Source organism: Girardinichthys multiradiatus, chromosome 18 (genome assembly GCF_021462225.1).
Source record: "Girardinichthys multiradiatus isolate DD_20200921_A chromosome 18, DD_fGirMul_XY1, whole genome shotgun sequence".
Taxonomy (NCBI): Eukaryota; Metazoa; Chordata; class Actinopteri; order Cyprinodontiformes; family Goodeidae; genus Girardinichthys; species Girardinichthys multiradiatus.
In genome coordinates, this window is record NC_061810.1 from 14,739,895 (window position 1) to 14,760,212 (window position 20,318).

General features: G+C 40.2%; 1 protein-coding gene across 1 annotated transcript; it reads right to left on the reverse strand.

The window, feature by feature from the left end:
- Positions 1–446: 446 nt before the first annotated feature.
- mmp13b (matrix metallopeptidase 13b) lies at positions 447–5,034 on the reverse strand. The gene is made up of 11 exons (XM_047392023.1): positions 4,915–5,034; positions 4,715–4,825; positions 4,350–4,477; positions 4,073–4,221; positions 3,849–3,974; positions 3,604–3,759; positions 3,385–3,505; positions 2,002–2,135; positions 1,762–1,921; positions 1,512–1,615; positions 447–920 (listed from the first exon to the last, which is right to left on the reverse strand). Exons 1-11 carry the CDS (start codon positions 5,005–5,007, stop codon positions 820–822), a joined length of 1,383 nt encoding a protein of 460 aa, XP_047247979.1. The 5' UTR covers positions 5,008–5,034; the 3' UTR covers positions 447–819.
- Between the last annotated feature and the right edge of the window lie 15,284 nt (positions 5,035–20,318).

Here is a 20,318-nt window from a genome sequence, read left to right on the forward strand (position 1 = left end):
TTTATGGATCAGTAGGGTTTCTAATATGTGTCCCCCCCCAATGTTTAACTCGACTTGTAAGACCTGTAGTGGCGCCATAAGGTAGTTCTGCAAAGTAAATATGGCTGTATACATTTGCATGCCAAACTGTTCAGAGGTTCTTAGGGAAAACAAAATAGAAAATCATGCAAAATTTACATTGGTTTATCACACAAAACCTTTGTAAAATACATAGAAGTTTGTGGCTGTATGCAGCACCCCGCAAAGTATTATTTCCTAATATGTTCCTTGATGGCTCGAGTAAAATGATTAATGTTTTATGTAAAAGAGAACTGTCCCTAAACTCTTACCCAGGTTTTTTTTTTTTTTTACTGCATCTCATTAAACATGGCGCGTGAATGCAGGCGGTAAGTGCATCAGTTGCTTTACAGGAGATACCGAAGAAGTCAGTCAGTCACAAAAATAGGTAATGCAACAATGAAAATGAGACTTTATTTGGAGCTGGTGTAAAACCAAAAACTTTTTGGAATTCAGTCAATCAAAAAATATGATTTTCTACAGACATTATAATGATTATCTGCAAGAAAACCCCCAGTATAAATAAGCAACAAATTCAAAATAAATAGGTTCATATATTTCCAAAGAATCATCTAGGATTCTGTGTCCAGCACTGACAACCGTCTTTTGACATTTATTTTTCTTTATACTTAACGTCTGTTCATTCTCCAGTTTCCACACTGCACTGTGTGTTGTCTCGTCCCAGTTTGTCTAAACAGTTTATTATCTGTTTACATATAGCCAGCTATATTCACACATAACAGTTCAAACTGATCCACCTTATCAGCAGTTGAGGAAGGAGTTGGTCCTCATAATGCGGATGACCTTCCTGAAGTTGTAGCTGTACTCATACTGTAAATTTTCATGGAAGAAATACAAGTAACCTGTGAGAGAACAAAGATGAACAAATGTTAGGGAATGACACTGCGGGGACAACAAACGTTATGCAATATTCACACTGGCTGCTTTAAATGAGCAATGTGTAATTTAAAACATGCAAGAGATTCTAGTTTCTGCTAATTTCCTGAAATACATAAAAGGCCATCTATGGTGCTGGCATTTGGTGTAGAAATGGAGTAAGAAATTAATTTATAATATTAAGGGGAATATTTAAAATAACAAAAACACGTATTTTTACTTTTTCATGATGCCATTCTAAATTAATGGATACAAATAGGGGCATAAGAACCCCACAGTGGTGCAAGATGTAATCTGGATGTGATAACTACAAAACAAAAGTTGCAAACAGGACAAAAAGGTTTATAGTTGTTGCTTCATCAATATGTCCTTTTTTAAACAGTATTTTTCAGCTTTGTTCAGAGATTTCAAATTTTGCCGCAATTATTTTGTGCGAAGGAAGCAAATCGTTTTGGAGCCCTGCTCGAAATGAACAGCTTTGAATACCATGTCTCATTGCTGCAGGTGGACATTGCACACCGAATAAGGATTTAACTGTGCTTTGTTTTGCATAATACCATGGTGAAAAGCAACCGCATCAAACTCTTCATCCATTCCTGGAAAGTCATCCTCAATAGATCTTGGAAAACCAGTGTCAATGGTGCCTGTTGCTTCATCATAACTGTGGGTTACACAAAAGAGATGCACTGAAATACAGAGAATGACTAAAGAGTCACGGAGCGTGAGCTGTGAAGCATGAGAAATTGATGCTTGCCCATTAAATAACTTTTTAATGTCACTTTCTGTGTATAATGTACACCACCTTACCTCCAGTATTCTTCATCAGTGAAAAGCAGAGTTTTCCCTTTGTCTTTAATATGCACAGCTGCATCTATCTTTCTAATGGATTTGGGAAGACCAAGTTTGTGTATGTACTTCGGGTAGCCATCCACAAGTGTATATCCGTTCAAGGCCCACATACGGATCCCTGTTTAAACACACAGAGTTTCGGTGTTACATAGTGTGTATGGTATTTGTTTGATAACTAGAAATAAAAATTGAACCCACCACTAAATACAAAGACCAAATCCTTCTCTGGGTACTCATAAGCTGCATCCACTTTGTTTGGGAGGGAAGGCCATGTGGACTGGATCAATGTCTGCTCAGGCTCTATCATCTGGGGATGGAGACGCCAGTAGAACCTGCAAAAAGGAGCAGTACTGAGGATAACCTGATTAATAATTTACAAAAATGTTACAGATGGGTTAATTATTCAAGCTGGTTCAAGTAAAAACTAGACTTTTGTTCAGACACACTAGCCTATTTCACAAAACAGGTCAGTGAACAACTGGCAAAGACAAGATCCTCACTAAGCAGCCTCTTCTGGTTCATCAAATAAAGCTGGTGATTTTCCTCACACTTATGAGCTTTAAAAAAAATCAGGGGGCATTGTGGAACCAAAGGAGGTATGAAGTGAAATTCTGCAGGATTGAGATAAAGCGTTACATACACTTGTTACAAATTTCTGACTTCAAATAGTTAAAGCCATTGGTGGAGTAAATCAGTAAATTCCACCCAGTTTGCTATGATGCTAATAGATCATGTTGTAACTCTCAGATTCATCCCCATTCCATCTAGTTTTTGGTGTAGATCTGCCACCAGGTTAACAGCGCAGACTAGTGATGGGAACTCCAGCTCCTTTCAAGAACTGCTTCTTTTGGCTCAGCTCACTTGAAAGAGCCGGCTCTTTACGATCCTGACCAGTTCTTACAATTTTTCTTGATCAAATGATTTTTTTGCCAATCAAAATCAAGATTTAGACACTAATATGACTTACCAATTTAATTTGTTGCAAGACCAAGACATCAAGAGACAGAAACTCATTTTTAGTACGAACCCAGTGTATAATAAACAGTAACACCACAAGACCACTGCTGTCTAAACACTGAACAACAGACCCGATTAATTGCAACAGCAGCCTCGCTCATGGTGTTGCAGCGGTGGTCACACCCGCTGCCGAATAGTCAGCCAATATGTACTGTAATTGCCGACCCTCCATGCATGCTAGTACTAGGGACAATGACACATATATTGACCAATCACGTGCACTTTGAAGAGAAAATAGTGAGAGAGAGAAAGTCGGTTCTTCATTTAAAGAGCCAACTCTAAGAGCTCTTATGTTTGCAGCTGACACATCATTAGCACAGACTGTAATTGCTACACGACATCCTCCTCACCGCAAAGCTGGCTTGCCCCTACATAAGTTGCAGGGCTGCGACTATCCTGCTTTGTGGCTCAGAGGTGTAAGAGGGATGGATTGATTTCAACCTCCAATACCACCTAATAGTTTGAGAAAACACAAAGAGACCCTTGCTTCAATTGTTTTGTGACAGAGTCCTCCGGGTTTAGTGTCAAAGACAGCCATTAAGAAGAAGCAAGCCTTTGCTTTACCTGTCTTTAAAAATGATGGTTTCCCCTCGTAGCTCTGTTACAGCATCAAAACTCAATGTAGGGTCACATTTGTTAGGTGCATCAGGCTTTGGCTTCCGTTTTTTCGGGTCGGGGTTGGGACCTGCAATCGATGTTTAGCATTAACAGACAATCATCATCCAACTAAGTATTGATAATTGTACATTACAATTTTTCTAACCAAAGTTTGCATTTGCCCACCATAGAGAGCTTGAATGCCTTCAATGTCATCTTCAGCCAGCGGATAGCCAGTGGTAAATGAGTAAACAGGGTACATCAGGGCACCTGCATCTGATGAATGGGACATACCAAGTGCATGACCCAACTCATGGGCTGCTACAATAAACAGGTTGTAAGCTGCAGGGAACAGACGTAGAATTAAAACCACAGTTGTTTTGGGATAGAATTCAGTACAGCTACTAGTTTAATATCCGAATAATTGCCACCTGATGAATCTTTGCTCCAGTGTTCATCCTCATCAAAGTGAGTATCTCCTCCAATGCCTTGGCCTGGAGGGTAGGCATGAGCCAACAGTCCATCAGGTCCGTCAAATGGATTGTAGTCACCATGCTCTTCAGAATAAAAGGCAAACAAGCATCCATTAAAAATGTCTACTTTAAAAAATCCATGTTTATCAAAAAGAGACAAAGAAAAAACATTGCTTTATCACCTTTTGATCCAAAGCTGATCATAATGTCTGCAGTGCCTTTGTACAGCTTCTTGAAAGTCAAAGGGGTGACATCACTCCAAACATTCAGTGCCGTTCGGATGGCTCGGTCTACGTCAGCTTTCTTCAAATCGGGAGTATAATTCAATATTCTGAAACGTTGGCAGGGAACAAGACAAGAAGAATATCAGAAACTAAAATCTTCCTAAATAAATTCTAGTTAATCAAAACACAGAATTATTATTTAAATTCTCTTCTCGGTGGTCAATTTAATGGTTACCTGAATGTGACATTGTTTCTTTCCCATTTGAGGTCTCGAGGGAAATGGTTGTACTCCCCAATATCTGGTACACCGCATCTGGGCTGCTTCATCACGTCCAGAGTGTTGTCATCAAGGTTTCCAGTTACCTTCAGAAGCAAGAAAAAAAAAAAAACAAGCAAAGTGGGACTATGTGTCAAAGTACAAAGGGACATCTAAGCCATTTATTCTGCATTAAGACTTTGCTCTTACTAAAGACTTTAAAAGGATCAGCACTTCTTCTGTGTCTTGTATTTTTATGTACAGTATTGCTTATGTGATTAACCCTCAAGAAGCTAATGGGAAAAGAAAAGAACCAGAATTGAAAGTTTCACACTTCTGATTACCTGAAGCTTGAAGAATCTTTGCATTTGCTGGATCTTGTTCTGAAAATCACTTGAGGACGTCTGTCTACCTTGGAGACCAATTGACAAATCATAGTAGCGACGAAGGTATTTCTGTTTGAAAGACACACACATTTTTGTTATAAGTTAAGAGAACACACTGAAGCAAGCTAACAGAGGTAAAAGCTTAATAAGGATCTTACCTCTGCTAGAAAATGGTCGTCTGTTTTCGCAGTCATCAGAGGCAAAGCAGAGGAGTATGGGGCCAGCACCCACAGCAGCAGCCAAGCTAACATTGTTGTTGACTGAGTTGTCCAAACAAGCCAATGGCATCATGAAGCGCTGAGGGGTATTTAAAGTGTTTTGGTTGTCCCCCCCCCCCACTGTGATTCATGTAAAAGTACCTAGCCACTTCCTTTTTTGGTTGTGCAGGAATGTGCATGTATCTGCAAATGCACAGGGACTGTAGATTAAGTAAACTGGTTGAAACACATAAACACTTTGGTTAAACATGACCCACTTCCCAGATTTCCTTCATTTAGGTCATTTGGGGAGCAGATGTGTTCTTTTAGTAACAATGTCTCATCAGTAGTTCTGATCCTAAGCTATTGGGGTAGCCAGCACGATAATTCACAATTTTTCATAGCAAAAAAAAGGGAATTTAGCCTTATGTCGCCGTGGGTCTTATGATAGTCTTGAGTCTTTTTTCTTATTTTAGATTAAAGTCTATGAGACGTGGGTGAGAGACACAACATAACGATAGGAACATGTAAATTACTTCCAGCCTCATATTTAACTGTTTTTCTGTCAGTGTTTAACATCCTGTTGAATCTGTCTTTCTCCTGACAGTGATTACTGACCTGCAAACTCATGTCTTGCTCATGTTTATTTGGAAATAGTTAAAATCAGCATTTTCTGATGTAGGTGTTTCATATGTTTCCAGTCAGAATTACCAGAACAACACAAAGCACATCTGATGAACCAGACAAAACAATGAGTAACGTGATCTTACTCAGGGTGCGAAATATGCCAAATTGTTCAAACAAGTCTATACGCAGTTATAAGTACAAGAAACATATTATTTTTGTTGCTACCTACAGGGTACAAAAAACAGTCCAATATCCGATCACAACATAGATGAGGCAGTATTTAGTTTCTATGCTCCTAAGCCCTGAACAAACTAAAAATGAAATGATTTCATGAACTGACTGTGGCAACAGATTCAACATTGTTCCCTAATTGTATATACTACAGTTTGTTCAGGGCTCCTAAACCCTGAACAAACTACCTGGAAATCTGAGATGTGCAGAAACTGTAGGTTCCTGTAAACCAGGACTGAAAACATTATTGTGTAAAGCACCTTGGACTGCCTTGTTTATGAATATGCTATATAAAAAAAAACTTGCTGTGGCTAAATAAATATTTGTACCCACTTGGATTTTTGGGAACCTATTTATGACTGAAGCTCTCGCTGGCTTTACAGCACCGAGGAAATACTGTTCAACATCCATCCACCTAGTGAACTCCTAAAAGGCTGTCTTAACATCAACACTGAGGCTGACATCTGAAATTGTGTCCTCCGATTCAGCAGTTAGGTAAATGGCTTTTTAACTGCTTTTATTAAATTTTTTAATCAGCTCTAATGTTCTAAATGCTGGCCAAACCTTGATACAGTTAACTGATTAACTGATCAAAGACTAGTTGACTTAGAAAAGTTCAATAATAGGGCATGTTACCAATACTTCAGCCAATTATCACTTCAGTCTACACAAGAGCAATTTGTACTTGCCAAAGCTGGACTGGAATATCCTAAACTGATAGACTATTTAAAACTCAACCAGTCTATGAACTTCATTTTTTAGAAGATTTTGGAACCTAAATTTAAGTTCCAAATTCCAGTTAAGAAGTCTGACCTGTACCAAAATTTATAGAAAGGGTCAAACTGCAACAAACAATCAGGTCTTCAGAGAGGATGATCAGGGCTGACCTTCTCTCCATCCAGGACTGGTACAGGTGTATGGACAAAGAGCAGCTAACATCTCTGCAGAGCCCACACATGCTGGACACAAAATGTTTAGACTTTTACTCTCGGGTCGGTACCACAGAGTGCTGTTTGCTAAAACCAGCCACAACAAAGACAATTTCACACTATGAATACCCTATCCAATATGCTGAGTGATAAGCATTTGCACTATTACAACCTGTCCTTAAAACAATATTTGAAAACAAATATTGTGTGTACATACACAAACATGTACACATCGTACATGTATGTGTATTTTTATCTTCTCCAAAGTTGATATATTTATACTTAATGTCTGTCTGCTGAGAGTGTATTAAACCAAAGTCAATTTCCTCGATTGTAAACACAATCTTGGCCAAAAAAAAAAAAAAATTCTTAATAGAAATCCGTTTTGTTAATGGGTAATCATAAATCTAATCATAAGTAAAATGTTAACTACCTAACTAATTTGTCCACTGCTTGTGAGATTTAATTTCCGTACTGAGTACCATACAGTGTGATAAATGTAACTGTTGCAATGTTTCATTTATTGATTTATAAAGCGCTTTAAAACACCAGAACAAGGAGATCAAAGCGCGTAACAATACTATCATAAAAACCCTCAAAAGTATCACAGAAAACCAAAAAATTCATTTAAAAATGAATGTGCTAAGGAATATTAAAAGCGTTTCTGAACAAATGCTTCTTCAATTTGCTTTTGAAAAGGCCCAGTTCTGTGATGGCACTGAGGTTCAAGGGAAGCTGGCACCAGAGCGTGGGTGCCACCATTGAATGAGCGTCGCAGGAGCTTCATTGGTGGATGTAAAAAATACTTGAATGGCCTTTTTCAGGTCCGGATGATTTAAAAAAGGCTTTGTTTTGGCCAAAAGAGACAGCTGAAAAAAGTTTGTTAAATCCTTATCAAATATTACTTTGAAACAGTGTTCTTTAAATTAAAAGCCAAAGCACTGTTGTATAATTATTGTTACATTAGTAATATCTAATTTTGATATTTAAGTGTTGTCCTGTGAATACAAGCCCACTAAGGCGGTGGTATTAGAAAAATAGAACAGCAAAACTCTGCACACACATGGAATAAATTCACACAATTTCTTAAAATACAAGAAATTATTAACAAAAATAAATCAACACAAAGTCAAACAATGTCATAATCTGCCTGTGTTAGGTTTTTGGTTTGAGTGCTGTTTACCTTCTTTACACTGCCATATTCTTCTCTTGCTTTATTTCTGCTTATCCAGGTTTATTAGATTCATTCTGTTGTTTAGTTTTTATTACTTACATGAATTCATGCATTGGATGTGTTTATATTTACTGATAGATCTGCCCCCCCATTAATATTCTTTAGTTAGTCTCATTGTTTACTTGCTTCTGTTCATTCAGATGTTTTTGTTACCTCCCTGCACTTTCTCGCTCTTTCGTGCACTTTGGCCCTACAACAACCTCACAAAGCCTGACAGAAGGAATGGATCATCAGGACCAAGCAAGACAATGCTCTGTGGTGTAAGAATTATGATTACTGATTAATTAATATTTATCAAGAATTATAATTTAAAATCATAATTTGAATTTTTTTTTTTTTTCTTAACCAAAAATCATCACTTACGAATCGAAATCAGAGATGTCCTCTGGTGTTGTAATTATGGCTCAAGACCCTTGATAATTATAATTATTAAATTCTCAGTAATAACTGATAACTATTACTAGATGTCACTGTTTAATCAACCGCTTCACCGAAGGCGGGGGAACATTGGCCTTATTTTGACAGACAGATCACTCTTGCTCAAAATAAACACAAACGCTTTCTCTTTATCTACGTGAATATTTATTAAATCAACAGCCCTAATACACCTTGCTATTCCGATTCAATAATCTTCACCTAATCAAGCATGCAAAAATTCTACACAAATGGGGTAAAATAACTAATTAAACAAGATAAAACAACATTGAGTATGTATGAAAGTCAAACCAGCAGTTATGGCAAAAACAAGAGAAAATATGGTACTGAGCAAAGCTTTGGGAGCGGCCTCCACCAGGCTGCAATCATAAAACCCCCAAAGTTGTAGCCCAGTGAAACACAAAGGGTCATAAAACTTTTAGGTGGCAACCAGTGGAAAAACACTAAGTGAGTGAAGACAATGAAACAGTGAGTATTCCACCATGAGGTTCTAGCAGTCCAACTTTAAGTTCACCTGAGTCTGCGCTCAGGTGTTCAAACACAGTGAGACATGCACAGCTTCAAAGCGCGGCGGCTTCAGAGTCCAACAGCAATCAAAGTTTCAATAAGACATTGCATGCAGACACAACTTGGAACACATTGGACTATAAGTGTCAATTCTAAATCGCCCTAAAATCCTACTCTATCCTGCCCAAGCTATTTCTAATAGAAATAAAACAAAATGGGATTACTTGGTGTCATCTTTTCTGGAGCAGGGGGAGAGGGGGGGTGGAGTTTGTTACGCGTCCGTAACAAACTCAAAGACGGCCGGCCTTCCTCCTTTGGCAAAAGGGGAAAAATATGACGGACCGTCAGCAGTCGACTGGAACAAAAACAAAGAGAAAAATGTTGTCTCCTTGGAAAACCTCCGTGGATTTTTCTTGGGTTAGGTGTTAAATCCACGTCCTTCGATCGGTAAAGTAAAGCGTCCTGGTCTTCCTATGCCAGAAAACTTAGCTCGTTGAGCTTCTCATGAGTTTGGCCAGTGAGGAGAATTAATGAAAACCCACGTGTGGTTTCTTCTCCAGAATGATGTGCCCCTGTCCCGGTTTCCAGGAGAAAAGCAATGGTGGGGCATCTCCCGTGTTCTTATATACGCCACTGTGACATCAGAGCTGCGACACCCCTTCCTATTAGCTGCAATTCCTCCTGGGAGTTGTGGTAGCAGACCATACTGTGGTATATAGTAGCAGATGACACTGGGAGGTATAGTAGCGAACAAATGGTCCAACAGTGGACTACAGGTCCTTCTCAAAATATTAGCATATTGTGATAAAGTTCATTATTTTCCATAATGTCATGATGAAAATTTAACATTCATATATTTTAGATTCATTGCACACTAACTGAAATATTTCAGGTCTTTTATTGTCTTAATACGGATGATTTTAGCATACAGCTCATGAAAACCCAAAATTCCTATCTCACAAAATTAGCATATCATTAAAAGGGTCTCTAAACGAGCTATGAACCTAATCATCTGAATCAACAAGTTAACTCTAAACACCTGCAAAAGATTCCTGAGGCCTTTAAAACTCGCCTGGTTCATCATTCAAAACCCCAATCATGGGTAAGACTGCCGACCTGACTGCTGGCCACTATTGACACCCTCAAGCAAGAGGGTAAGACACAGAAAGAAATTTCTGAACGAATAGGCTGTTCCCAGTGTGCTGTATCAAGGCACCTCAGTGGGAAGTCTGTGGGAAGGAAAAAGTGTGGCAGAAAACGCTGCACAACGAGAAGAGGTGACCGGACCCTGAGGAAGATTGTGGAGAAGGGCCGATTCCAGACCTTGGGGGACCTGCGGAAGCAGTGGACTGAGTCTGGAGTAGAAACATCCAGAGCCACCATGCACAGGCGTGTGCAGGAAATGGGCTACAGGTGCCACATTCAAGCAAATTCTGCATGTCATTCGGAAATCAAGGTGCCAGAGTCTGGAGGAAGACTGGGGAGAAGGAAATGCCAAAATGCCAGAAGTCCAGTGTCAAGTACCCACAGCCAGTGATGGTCTGGGGTGCCGTGTCAGCTGCTGGTGTTGGTCCACTGTGTTTTATCAAGGGCAGGGTCAATGCAGCTAGCTATCAGGAGATTTTGGAGCACTTCATGCTTCCATCTGCTGAAAAGCTTTATGGAGATGAAGATTTCATTTTTCAGCACGACCTGGCACCTGCTCACAGTGCCAAAACCACTGGTAAATGGTTTACATGGTATCACTGTGCTCAGTTGGCCTGCCAACTCTCCTGACCTGAACCCCATAGAGAATATGTTGGATATTGTGAAGAGAACGTTGAGAGACTCAAGACCCAACACTCTGGATGAGCTAAAGGCCGCTATCGAAGCATCCTGGGCCTCCATAAGACCTCAGCAGTGCCACAGGCTGATTGCCTCCATGCCACGCCGCATTGAAGCAGTCATTTCTGCCACAGGATTCCCGACCAAGTATTGAGTGCATAACTGTACATGATTATTTGAAGGTTGATGTTTTTTGTATTAAAAACACTTTTCTTTTCAGGGGGGTTTTGATAGCCGTTTTCCACTCATCACCCTCTCGGATCCGGACCAAATGGTAAGCATTGCGCAGGTCGAGTTTAGTGAAGATCTTGGCAGAATGTAATTGTTCATGTATGGAATCAATAAGTGGTAGTGGGTATTTATTTTTAATAGTGATTTGATTCAATCCTCTATAATCAATACAAGGTCTTAATGTGCCGTCCTTCTTGCCCACGAAGAAGAATCCGGCGCCAACAGGGGAGGTAGACGGACAAATGATCCCAGATGCTAAAGAATCCTCAATGTACTCTTTCATGACCTTTCTCTCGGGTCCAGAGAGATTAAAGAGTCTGCTGGATGGTAGCGGAGCACCTGGGAGGAGATCAATAGGGCAGTCATAGGGGTGATGCAGAGGTAAAGAAAGAGCCCCTTGTTTGCTAAACACAAGTGCGAGATTGTGGTATTCAGGTGGAACTTTGGACAGATCAACAGGCTCAGAAGGTTTGAGTTGTTTGATAGAGTGAGAGACAGCAGTTCTTAAGCAGTTCTGGAGACAGAGATTACTCCATCTCTCTACTCTGCCCTCCAACCAATTAATAGCAGGATTATGTTTCTGCAACCAGGGAAACCCCAAAAATAATTGTGGAGAGATGGAAGAGACAACAAAGAACTCACCCCATTCATGATGGTTACCAGAGGTGATGATGTGAAGCTGAGGCACTTTAAATCTCACTTGAGACATGGTTTGACCAGTGATGCCAGTGACAGAAAGGGAATGGTTGAGAGGCTGAGAGGGTATTTGAAGTTTATCAACCAGATCCGAGGAAATAAGATTCTGTTCAGCACCAGAATCAATAAAAGCGTCAACAGGAAACTTCTCTTGGCCAACAATAATAGTGACCGGAAAACACAGACGAGAGACAGGGGAAGAATGGGATATGCTCACCAAAGTCCCCTGACCTATTGACGAGCCCTATCTTTTCCCTTCTTGGGGCATTTTGTGATAAAATGTCCTCCTCGTCCACAATATAGGCAAAGACCACCCTCAAAGCGACGTTGTTGTTCCTCTGGGGAGAGTTGAGTGTGACCAATCTGCATCGGCTCCGGTTCCGCAGATCCCTCTGAAGAGGAAGTGGGTGCGTCGAGGAAAGTGGTTCGAGGAGCCAGAGAGTGCTGCCACTGTGAATTGTAGTTGCTTTCTGTTTGTCTCTCTCTTAGACGGTTGTCAATGCGGATCAATAGGTTGATTAATTCATCCAGTCTTTCGGGTTCATCTCTCAAAACCAACTGGTCCTTTACTTGATCTGCAAGGGAATTAACAAAAATACCCTTGAGTGCCGCTTCATCCCAACCCACCTCCTGCGCTGCCACCCGGAAGTCGACGGCGAACTCCGCCAATGCTCTCCTTCCCTGTTTGAGGGTGAGTATCTTCTTAGCCGCTGCCTCCTGCTGGAGTGGTTGATCGAAGACTCTCTTGAAGTGACTGAAAAAAATGGCATAACTAAGAGACTCAACAGGGTTAGATGCCAAATAGGCGTGCGCCCAGCGCAGAGCAGATCCCTTTAGCGAGGTAACAATATAAGTAATCTTGGAGGCAGCAGTAGGGAAAAGGGAGGGGGAACACTGGAGAGAAAAACCACCAAAGTTATTAGGATTACCATCAAACAGTTCAGACGGACGGAAGTCAGGCTCTCGGATCCCAGAAGATAGAATTGTGGGTGGCTGAGGATTCTCTAAACGAACTGGAGGATTGGAAGAGGCAGGTGAGAGTTTGGTTATGATTTTGCTTAAAGCATGAACCATACCACCAAGTTCTGTGAGATGAGAATCCGTAGTCCTTTGTTGTTGCAGTAGCTGTTGAAGCATGGTTTCAGTAGATTGTAGGCGTTCCTTTAAGGAAGTCTGTTCATCATCTGAATTGTTCTTCGACATGTTAGATGGCTGGAACATACTAACATGAATTGCTTAAATAGTCGAAGTAGAACAAAACCAGAGGATGAAACAGACTCAGCACACAGGATAAGACGGTAAATAAGGTTTATTTCTACTATACACTTTGTTTAAGGAATCTTGAGTTGGAGTTGTCCAGAAGCCAGAGGAGGAGGAGGTAAACCCAGGAATCCAAGGAGAGAGAGAGAGTACTGGTGATGAGAATATTTACAGTGCAGTCCTTGGGAGGGAGTATTACCAGATGTTGGCAGGCAGGTAGGCCGATAGGCAGGCAGACAGGCAGGCAGACGGATAGGCAGGCAGACAGGAGTCCACATAACTGAGGTTATGTTCCAGCAAAGGTCTGTATCAGCAGCTACCTTAAGAAGCCCATGAGCTCATTAGGAGAATGTGTTGCAGCTGCAGACAATGAGCTGCCAGAACCAACCAGAAGGGGAGGAGCAGAGATCCTACACCAAGGTCTCAACACTTCTGGCCTCCTGAACTCTGTGCCTCGTCGGGGCGTCCTCCTGATGTCTGTTTTTTTGTTTTGGTTCTTCTTTGGCTGTTGTTGCTTCAGTTCATTTAGATGTTTCTGTTACCTCCTTGCACTCCCTCGCTCTTTCCCGCATACATATTTCAATCAACAAACTCTTTACTATACTAGAACAATCTAACTAAAACTACCAAGTAAAATAAAAGAATAAGGAAAACAAATTAATTATATACAATATGAACAAGGGAATTAAAGACAGTTAAAACCATGACCAATAAAATTATGCAACATTATCATTCAAGGAAGGAAGCAACAAAACTAAACAGAAGGACTCTAAATAAAGCAGAGAAGGTAAACAAAAACAGACAGATCCCAACAGAAATATTATTAAGGTAAGGTAAGGGTAAGGTAAGTTTATTTATATAGCGCTTTTCAGTAATGAGACACTCAAAGCACTGTACATACAATTACAATACAATCACAAAGAAAATAAACACAGATACAAACACAGAAAAACAAATCAAATGATATTACAATCCTTCTAAGAAATCTGAAAATCTATGAATCCTGAGAAATCTAATAGTCTCATCATTCCACTGAATTCTAACTAGGGAAGCTGAGTCACTGGTATAAAACAGCTTTAATCCACATTTTCAGGTGCTAATGATATATTGCTTTTACTGGTACTGAAGTTGAACTAAGTAATAACAGTCCATTGTAGTCTAATTAAGAAAGCTGGGTCATTGGTGTAAGAGCAGCTAAAGTCCAAATTACTAATACATTTTATTTTACTAAAATAAACTTTTTTGGAAAAATTATTTTTAACTGGCCCCCACCTGGTGACAACAATGCCTACGGACTCATAAGATGGCGGCAAGTCCCTAACTTGACTGGCGCTAGCCATTGGCAGCTTCAGCTAACACAGGAAACTTATAGCTTGCTACCACTCCCTTAAATACCATTAATAAAAGGATTAAAATACATTAGCATTGACAGCGGGTTATGGCTGATCTATGTTTAAAAACCACCCTTTATATAAAGTTTGTCATAACTTTAAAAGCACAACAAAGAACACATCATTAGCTGAGCAGCTAGCCTGCTAGCACTTAGCTGAACAAACAAAAGCAAATGCCAAGGCCCTTTATGAATGAATGCTGATTATTTTGAACAGCAGATCACTACTTAACTTTGTTGCATACGATTGCCGTGATCGTAGTCACTTTTGGATTCAAGTTGAAGAGTGCCTTCTTGCTAGCAAGAAGACAACTCACGCTGTATCCTTCCAGCCAGTTCTCCTGCTGGAGATCCATGTGGTAGAGGCCGCCATGTTTGAACACAACATTTTTGTTCAAAGTCAGGTATGACTCCTCTTCTTCCTGGGCAAGGTAAGGGGCAAGTTAGTGTGACACTGAGGTGTAGAAAAACTCATACCAGCCTTTGTGTACAGTTCAGAGTCCATGTTCATCCATGTTGTAACCCGAACCAACTGACATCTGTAGTTGTGTTGCCCCCAGATAAAATACATTCAGTCTTTTGTTAGTTTAAAAACAAAAAGGTTCTGGCCCAACCACTGTTTAACAGCAGTAATGCAACCCAGTAGAGAATGGAGAGCATTACTGCAACCTGGCTTTAGAGACAAATAGATCTGTGTGTCATCTACATAGCAGTGGAAGCATTACTGTTATTGAGTAATAATAGTCCCAAGTGGGAACATATAAATAGAAAATACAAGAGGGCCAAGAATGGAGCCTTGCGGTATCCCACCTAGTGGGAGCACTGGAAAGGGTAAAATTGTTAATCATGACAGAAAAAATTCTGTCAGATAAGATGTGAACCACTTCAGTGCTGTGCCACGGATACCAACATAGTGGTTCATTCAGAATCAGAGGAAGAATCAGAATCAGCTTTATTGCCATGTATGTACAGACAAACAAGGAATTTGACTTGATCTAATTTAATTAGCTTCTTTATTTAATCTAATTTATTTTATATATATAATTAAATTAGATATATAATTACATCTCATTGAATAATCTGACTACTACCTACATTTATTCATTTACTGCATTTTTTGTGAATTTTTTCATTTGCTTATTTATTTGTTGAGCATTTATTTATTTCTGTATATATTCTTAATTATGGCAGGACTCATCCTCTATATAAATTTACTAATCACTACAGCATTAAAATCAGATTAAATTGCTTACACACCTGAAACTGAGCTGACACTCAGAAAAATAAGTGCATCTTTGAAGAAAAACTATGTTAAAAAAGTGTCAAGATAGAAAATCAACTTTAGAAACTGAAAAGGTCTTGATAACATGCATTCTAATAGAAATGTGATGTATGTTTTACAATGTGACTACATGTTGCAACATCCTGTGCAGACGAATATTTTAGGAGCAGCCTCAGAGTTTAGGTGGTGGTTGACACAGTGTGTCTGATTCATGCAAGGGGAAGTTAGACTCTGGGGGGATTTTTACTGTTATTTAAAAAAAACAGCAACAAACACACACAGTTCACAACTGATTCATATCCATTTGGAATTTCCACATCTATGTATTTTAATGGAAGTGGGGTGTCTGTTTGTATTCAGCCCCCTCTGATCACCCAAAATTAAATCCTCAAGTTTCCTATTTAGTACATAGAGTCCACATGCAGTTGTAGCACCTAAAAAACAAATAAAATAAATTTAACATTGTAACATTACAAAATATGAAACATTTAAGGAAAATGAATGCTATTGCAAGAAACTGTACATATACAAACAACACAAACACGTTGAATCTGTTCTATGTGCTTGTTATTCTACAAGAATCCTAATTACAAAACATTTTGTTTTGAAATTCCCTGAGGGTGGAGTAGGTTGTATTCCTGTTAATATAATACATAGTAATGCAGTCATCATGTAGGCCATATACAGGTGAAAGAAGGACAAGTATGCAGACCTATTTGTAACGTGCTCACAAGCTGGGTGAGCATTCACATTTTCAGTGGAGATTGGATGTAGATGCTTCACTGGGCAATTTGTACAGCAGTTCCTGAAATCCTTTGGAGTTAGAGGCCCAATTAGGAAGCAGGCTCTCCATAACCTTGCTGAGGAGGCCGAGCAAGGGAGCTTCTGGCTCTTGCTCCGAAGAAAGGACAGGATGTGGGGGAGAAGGTTCCTAGGCAGGTTGCAGGGCACGGTAGGTAGACGTCCTTACTGTGGCTCCTCCACTTCGAGATGTTCAGGGGTTAATGGAGCGAAACATGAAGGGCGGACCCCATTTGATGACCCTGCAGCTTGCACAGTGGCACTGTTGGAGGTGCGACAGGCAGAAATGCCAAGCAGGAATCACCACCTGTGCTTTTACTTATACATAACATTAAAGTTAACAGAATAAACACATTTGCACTTTGATGAGTGCGAACATGCCCGAAGACAAAGGATACATGGGTTCTCTTCTAAAAAGCTGACTAAAACAAAGGCAACTTCTCTTCTGATTTGATTTTAGATGTGCTAAACAACAGGATCCTACTAGTCAAAGGAGTCACTTTCCACTTCATGGACTTTAATGTTGCAACTGAACCACAGCCAGTAAACTCAGTTTCAGTAGATCCTATGCAAACACTGTGTCCTCTTAAATGCACCTTACTGAGATTTTTATTTATTTATTCATAAGGTTAATCTGAAAAACTGAAAACAGCAGTCCAATATGTGTATCGTGGTGCAGGGGTCCATCCGACCCCTCTGGGACAGCGGGGAGAAGTAAAAATAAATAACTATAGATCTACTAAAATAATATATCTACACCAGATAAACTTCCAGGGTGTGACGGGGTATAATACAATTTTTTCAGGATCTGTTTGCAGCGTCCCGGTTGAAAAGATGGTCTCTCAAACGGATGGTTCAGAATCATTTTATTGAACAGCCTTGCATGTAAGAGCTACCAACATTCAAAATAAAATATACTAAGTAACTGAAACAGCATGTTGCCTTTGCTTTATTTACCATAAATTATTTACCTTAAATTATTGTATCCCTTTATCCTTGAAAATCTTTATCTTAAGTGCTATTTACGGTGGCAACCGGAAAGGGATTGTACCAACGCCGAGGCTGACCCAGAAGTCAGCCTCAGGGGCTGCATCGGTCTACGTGGGCTGGGTCCTTCGTCGACCGCTAAAACCAGCGCCATAGAAAGAGAAAGGGTCCTTCTATGGCGCTGGCTAAAACCACGGAGGCCGGAAGTGAGCAGCTGCGGATTGGGACGGTCTAGCCATTACCAGCTGTTCCCGCCCTCACCTCAGTGTAACAGCTGTCGCCTAGCAACCATAGCTGCGAGGAGAAAAAAGCAGTTAAAGCAGAATGGAGCTGAACTTCTCGTAGTTTTATTTTTAAGGAACTTCAGCAGTTTTATCGTCGTCGCAGACATCTCCTTTATTTTATCTCCAGGTCAGAGACAATGAGGTTCAGGTAAAAAAGATGTTTGACATAACTTAAAGCTTCTAGCCAATAAACAAATAGCAACTTTATGGCTAATGTATGTTGACATTAAAGTATTTGATCCCCTCTGGCTGTTCTTAGATAATTATATAATAATGCAGTGTTTTTGGTGTATTAGTATCTACTTGCTTTGATCATTTAAAATATCCAGAAACATGCCTTCAAAATAATGTGTTTTTCCATCTCCATTCTTCCCTTTTCTAGACCAGACCCCTTTACTCCAGTCCTGAAAAGCTTCTTCAACCAGGAGGACACAGGCCTGATTTTCGGCTGAGCAGGGAGTCTCTGGCAGTGCTGCTTAATCTTTTGCACCAGGACAGGCAACATGGATGGGTGCTACTATTGAGACCTTGGTTTTTCTTTTCTGGCTGGCAAGTGGCACATCCTACAGAGTGGTCTGCAGAGTGTTTGAGATGCCTTGCTCTACTGTCCATCGCATCATCCACAGAGTTACAGAGGAGGTGGTTGCCATTTGTCACCAGGTCATCTACCTTCCAAAGACCCCTGAGGACTTGGAGGCAGTGTCCCGTGGGTTTGCAGGGCTGGCACGCCACAGAGCTTTTCTTAAAGCTGGGGGTGCAATTGATGGCTGCCATATCCGCATCTGGTGTCCAAGCAGCCCTGATGGTCAGTGCTACAGGAACAGGAAACTCTTCCCTTCCATAATCCTGCAAGCGGTTTCTGACCATCGGGGCCATTTTATTGACACGTATGTGGGCTGGCCTGGGTCAGTGCATGACTCTAGGGTGCTCCACCACAGTCCTATATAAACAAAAGGAAAGAGGGAAAACCAAAAGATGTTAATCACTGGATGGATATTTACGAAAGTTAGAAAGATAGGAGTTATTGAAACTGGACAGAAACTGACTGCAAAGAATGTTGTTATTGTACCTCCAAGCCACGGTGGCTGAGTTTTTAGCTCCAGTAAAAAGGTGGTGGTTCTCACCCCTGAGTTTAATAAACTGGCCCGTCTGCTCCTTTGTACCTAAAACAAATATGAAAATACCAACAAAAAAAAAACATCTTGCTTAATATCAGAGCAAAAATAAAGCCTTTTTTAATTTCACATTTGTCTTAATTTGAAGAAAATATTTCTATGCAAATGTCTAAAACAAGCTCTTTCAAACGTTTCACTTCTTTACTGAGATTCACTTACATTTGGAGGTGTATTCCTCGTCGGGTTTACCTGGAATCAGAAATTATAATGCTAACTGAATTATAAATAAACTTTTAAAACATGTAGCACATTTCTTCATTAAATATTGATATTGAAAAGCTTATTTATTCTCAATCACACTCTCCAGCAATACAGTTGGATTACATAAAACTGTCCATTTATTCTGGTTAACCTTAATATCACCTGAAATGTTAAATTGATTTTCAGTAACAATTAAAATAATAACGTAAACTGTTAGAAATCACTTGTGTTAAACGTTCACTGTGATGACTGCCAGTGGGAGCTTAGTGCCGATAGTCCGGTCAGATCTCTACCGGGCTAGCTCACCTCACCGCCGGTAGGGCTGGCGAGGCGAGCCGGTTACTACGCTGGGAACGGAAAACTCCGAACACGTCGGAGCACGTTTGAAATTAAGCGATGTCTAGATAAATCAAGCAGATATTTCACGTCTACATAGTTATATTCCCGCACTAAAAACATTGTTGAAGTTAATTTGTGTCACAGAAAGTGTAATTTTCCACAATTTACTCACAGCTTTTGTTGTTATGGTCCACCATGGCTTCCCCTGCTTGACCAATCCGCTTCAACCCACAATGAATGATGGGAAATGATGGGCCGCGAAGGATACTCACGACCCATCCTTCAAATCGGGCAAAATAAGGACACATTTGTCGGCCGCATTTGCTTGGAATGATTCATGAATTGGGACAGCCTTCGTCGCCGCGCTGTAACGTAATTGGCCTACAAATACGGCCTTCGAAGGATGCAGCCCCTGAGGCTGACTTCCGGGTCAGCCTCGGCGTTGGTACATTCCATTTCCGGTTGATTTTCTGAAATGTAAATTTGTTTTCTGAAATGTAAATTTGTTTCGCATCTTGTTAAATTGTTTTCTGAAATGTAAATTTGTTTTGGTACTTGTAAAAGTGTTTTGCACCCCCCGGCCACCGTAGTAAGGTCCTTTAAACTGTCCTTTTCTCATCTCTCTCTCTTACAGACACTGCTTAAGTAATGAGCAACTCAGAGGCATGGCCGTACTTACCAAAGGAAACAGGTACAAGTTTGAAAAAGGTTTTTTTTAAAGGAGAATGGATCGATATGGTGTGCAGGAACAACTGTAAGGAAAAACGACAAGTAAGTGGCACAGTAAACGAAACCGGAACTTAAATGTGAAATGTCTCTTACTAGGAGGGAGTAGGCAATCTGCCAGGAGGAGAGGGATTCGGACTGGAGGAGAAGTGAATATAGAGATAATGGTAAGTCAGATGATTTCTTAGTTACTTGGGTTAGAACTT

Bases quoted from the DNA above. Each gene is read 5' to 3' on its own strand.
- mmp13b (XM_047392023.1), bottom strand. From the start codon at position 5,007: ATGTTAGCTTGGCTGCTGCTGTGGGTGCTGGCCCCATACTCCTCTGCT. The intron at 3,760-3,848 runs GTGGCAATTATT...TGTTCCCTGCAG, and splicing joins CTGGAGCAAAGATTCATCAG to CTTACAACCTGTTTATTGTA. The intron at 1,616-1,761 runs GTAAGGTGGTGT...TGTAACCCACAG, and splicing joins ACTGATGAAGAATACTGGAG to TTATGATGAAGCAACAGGCA.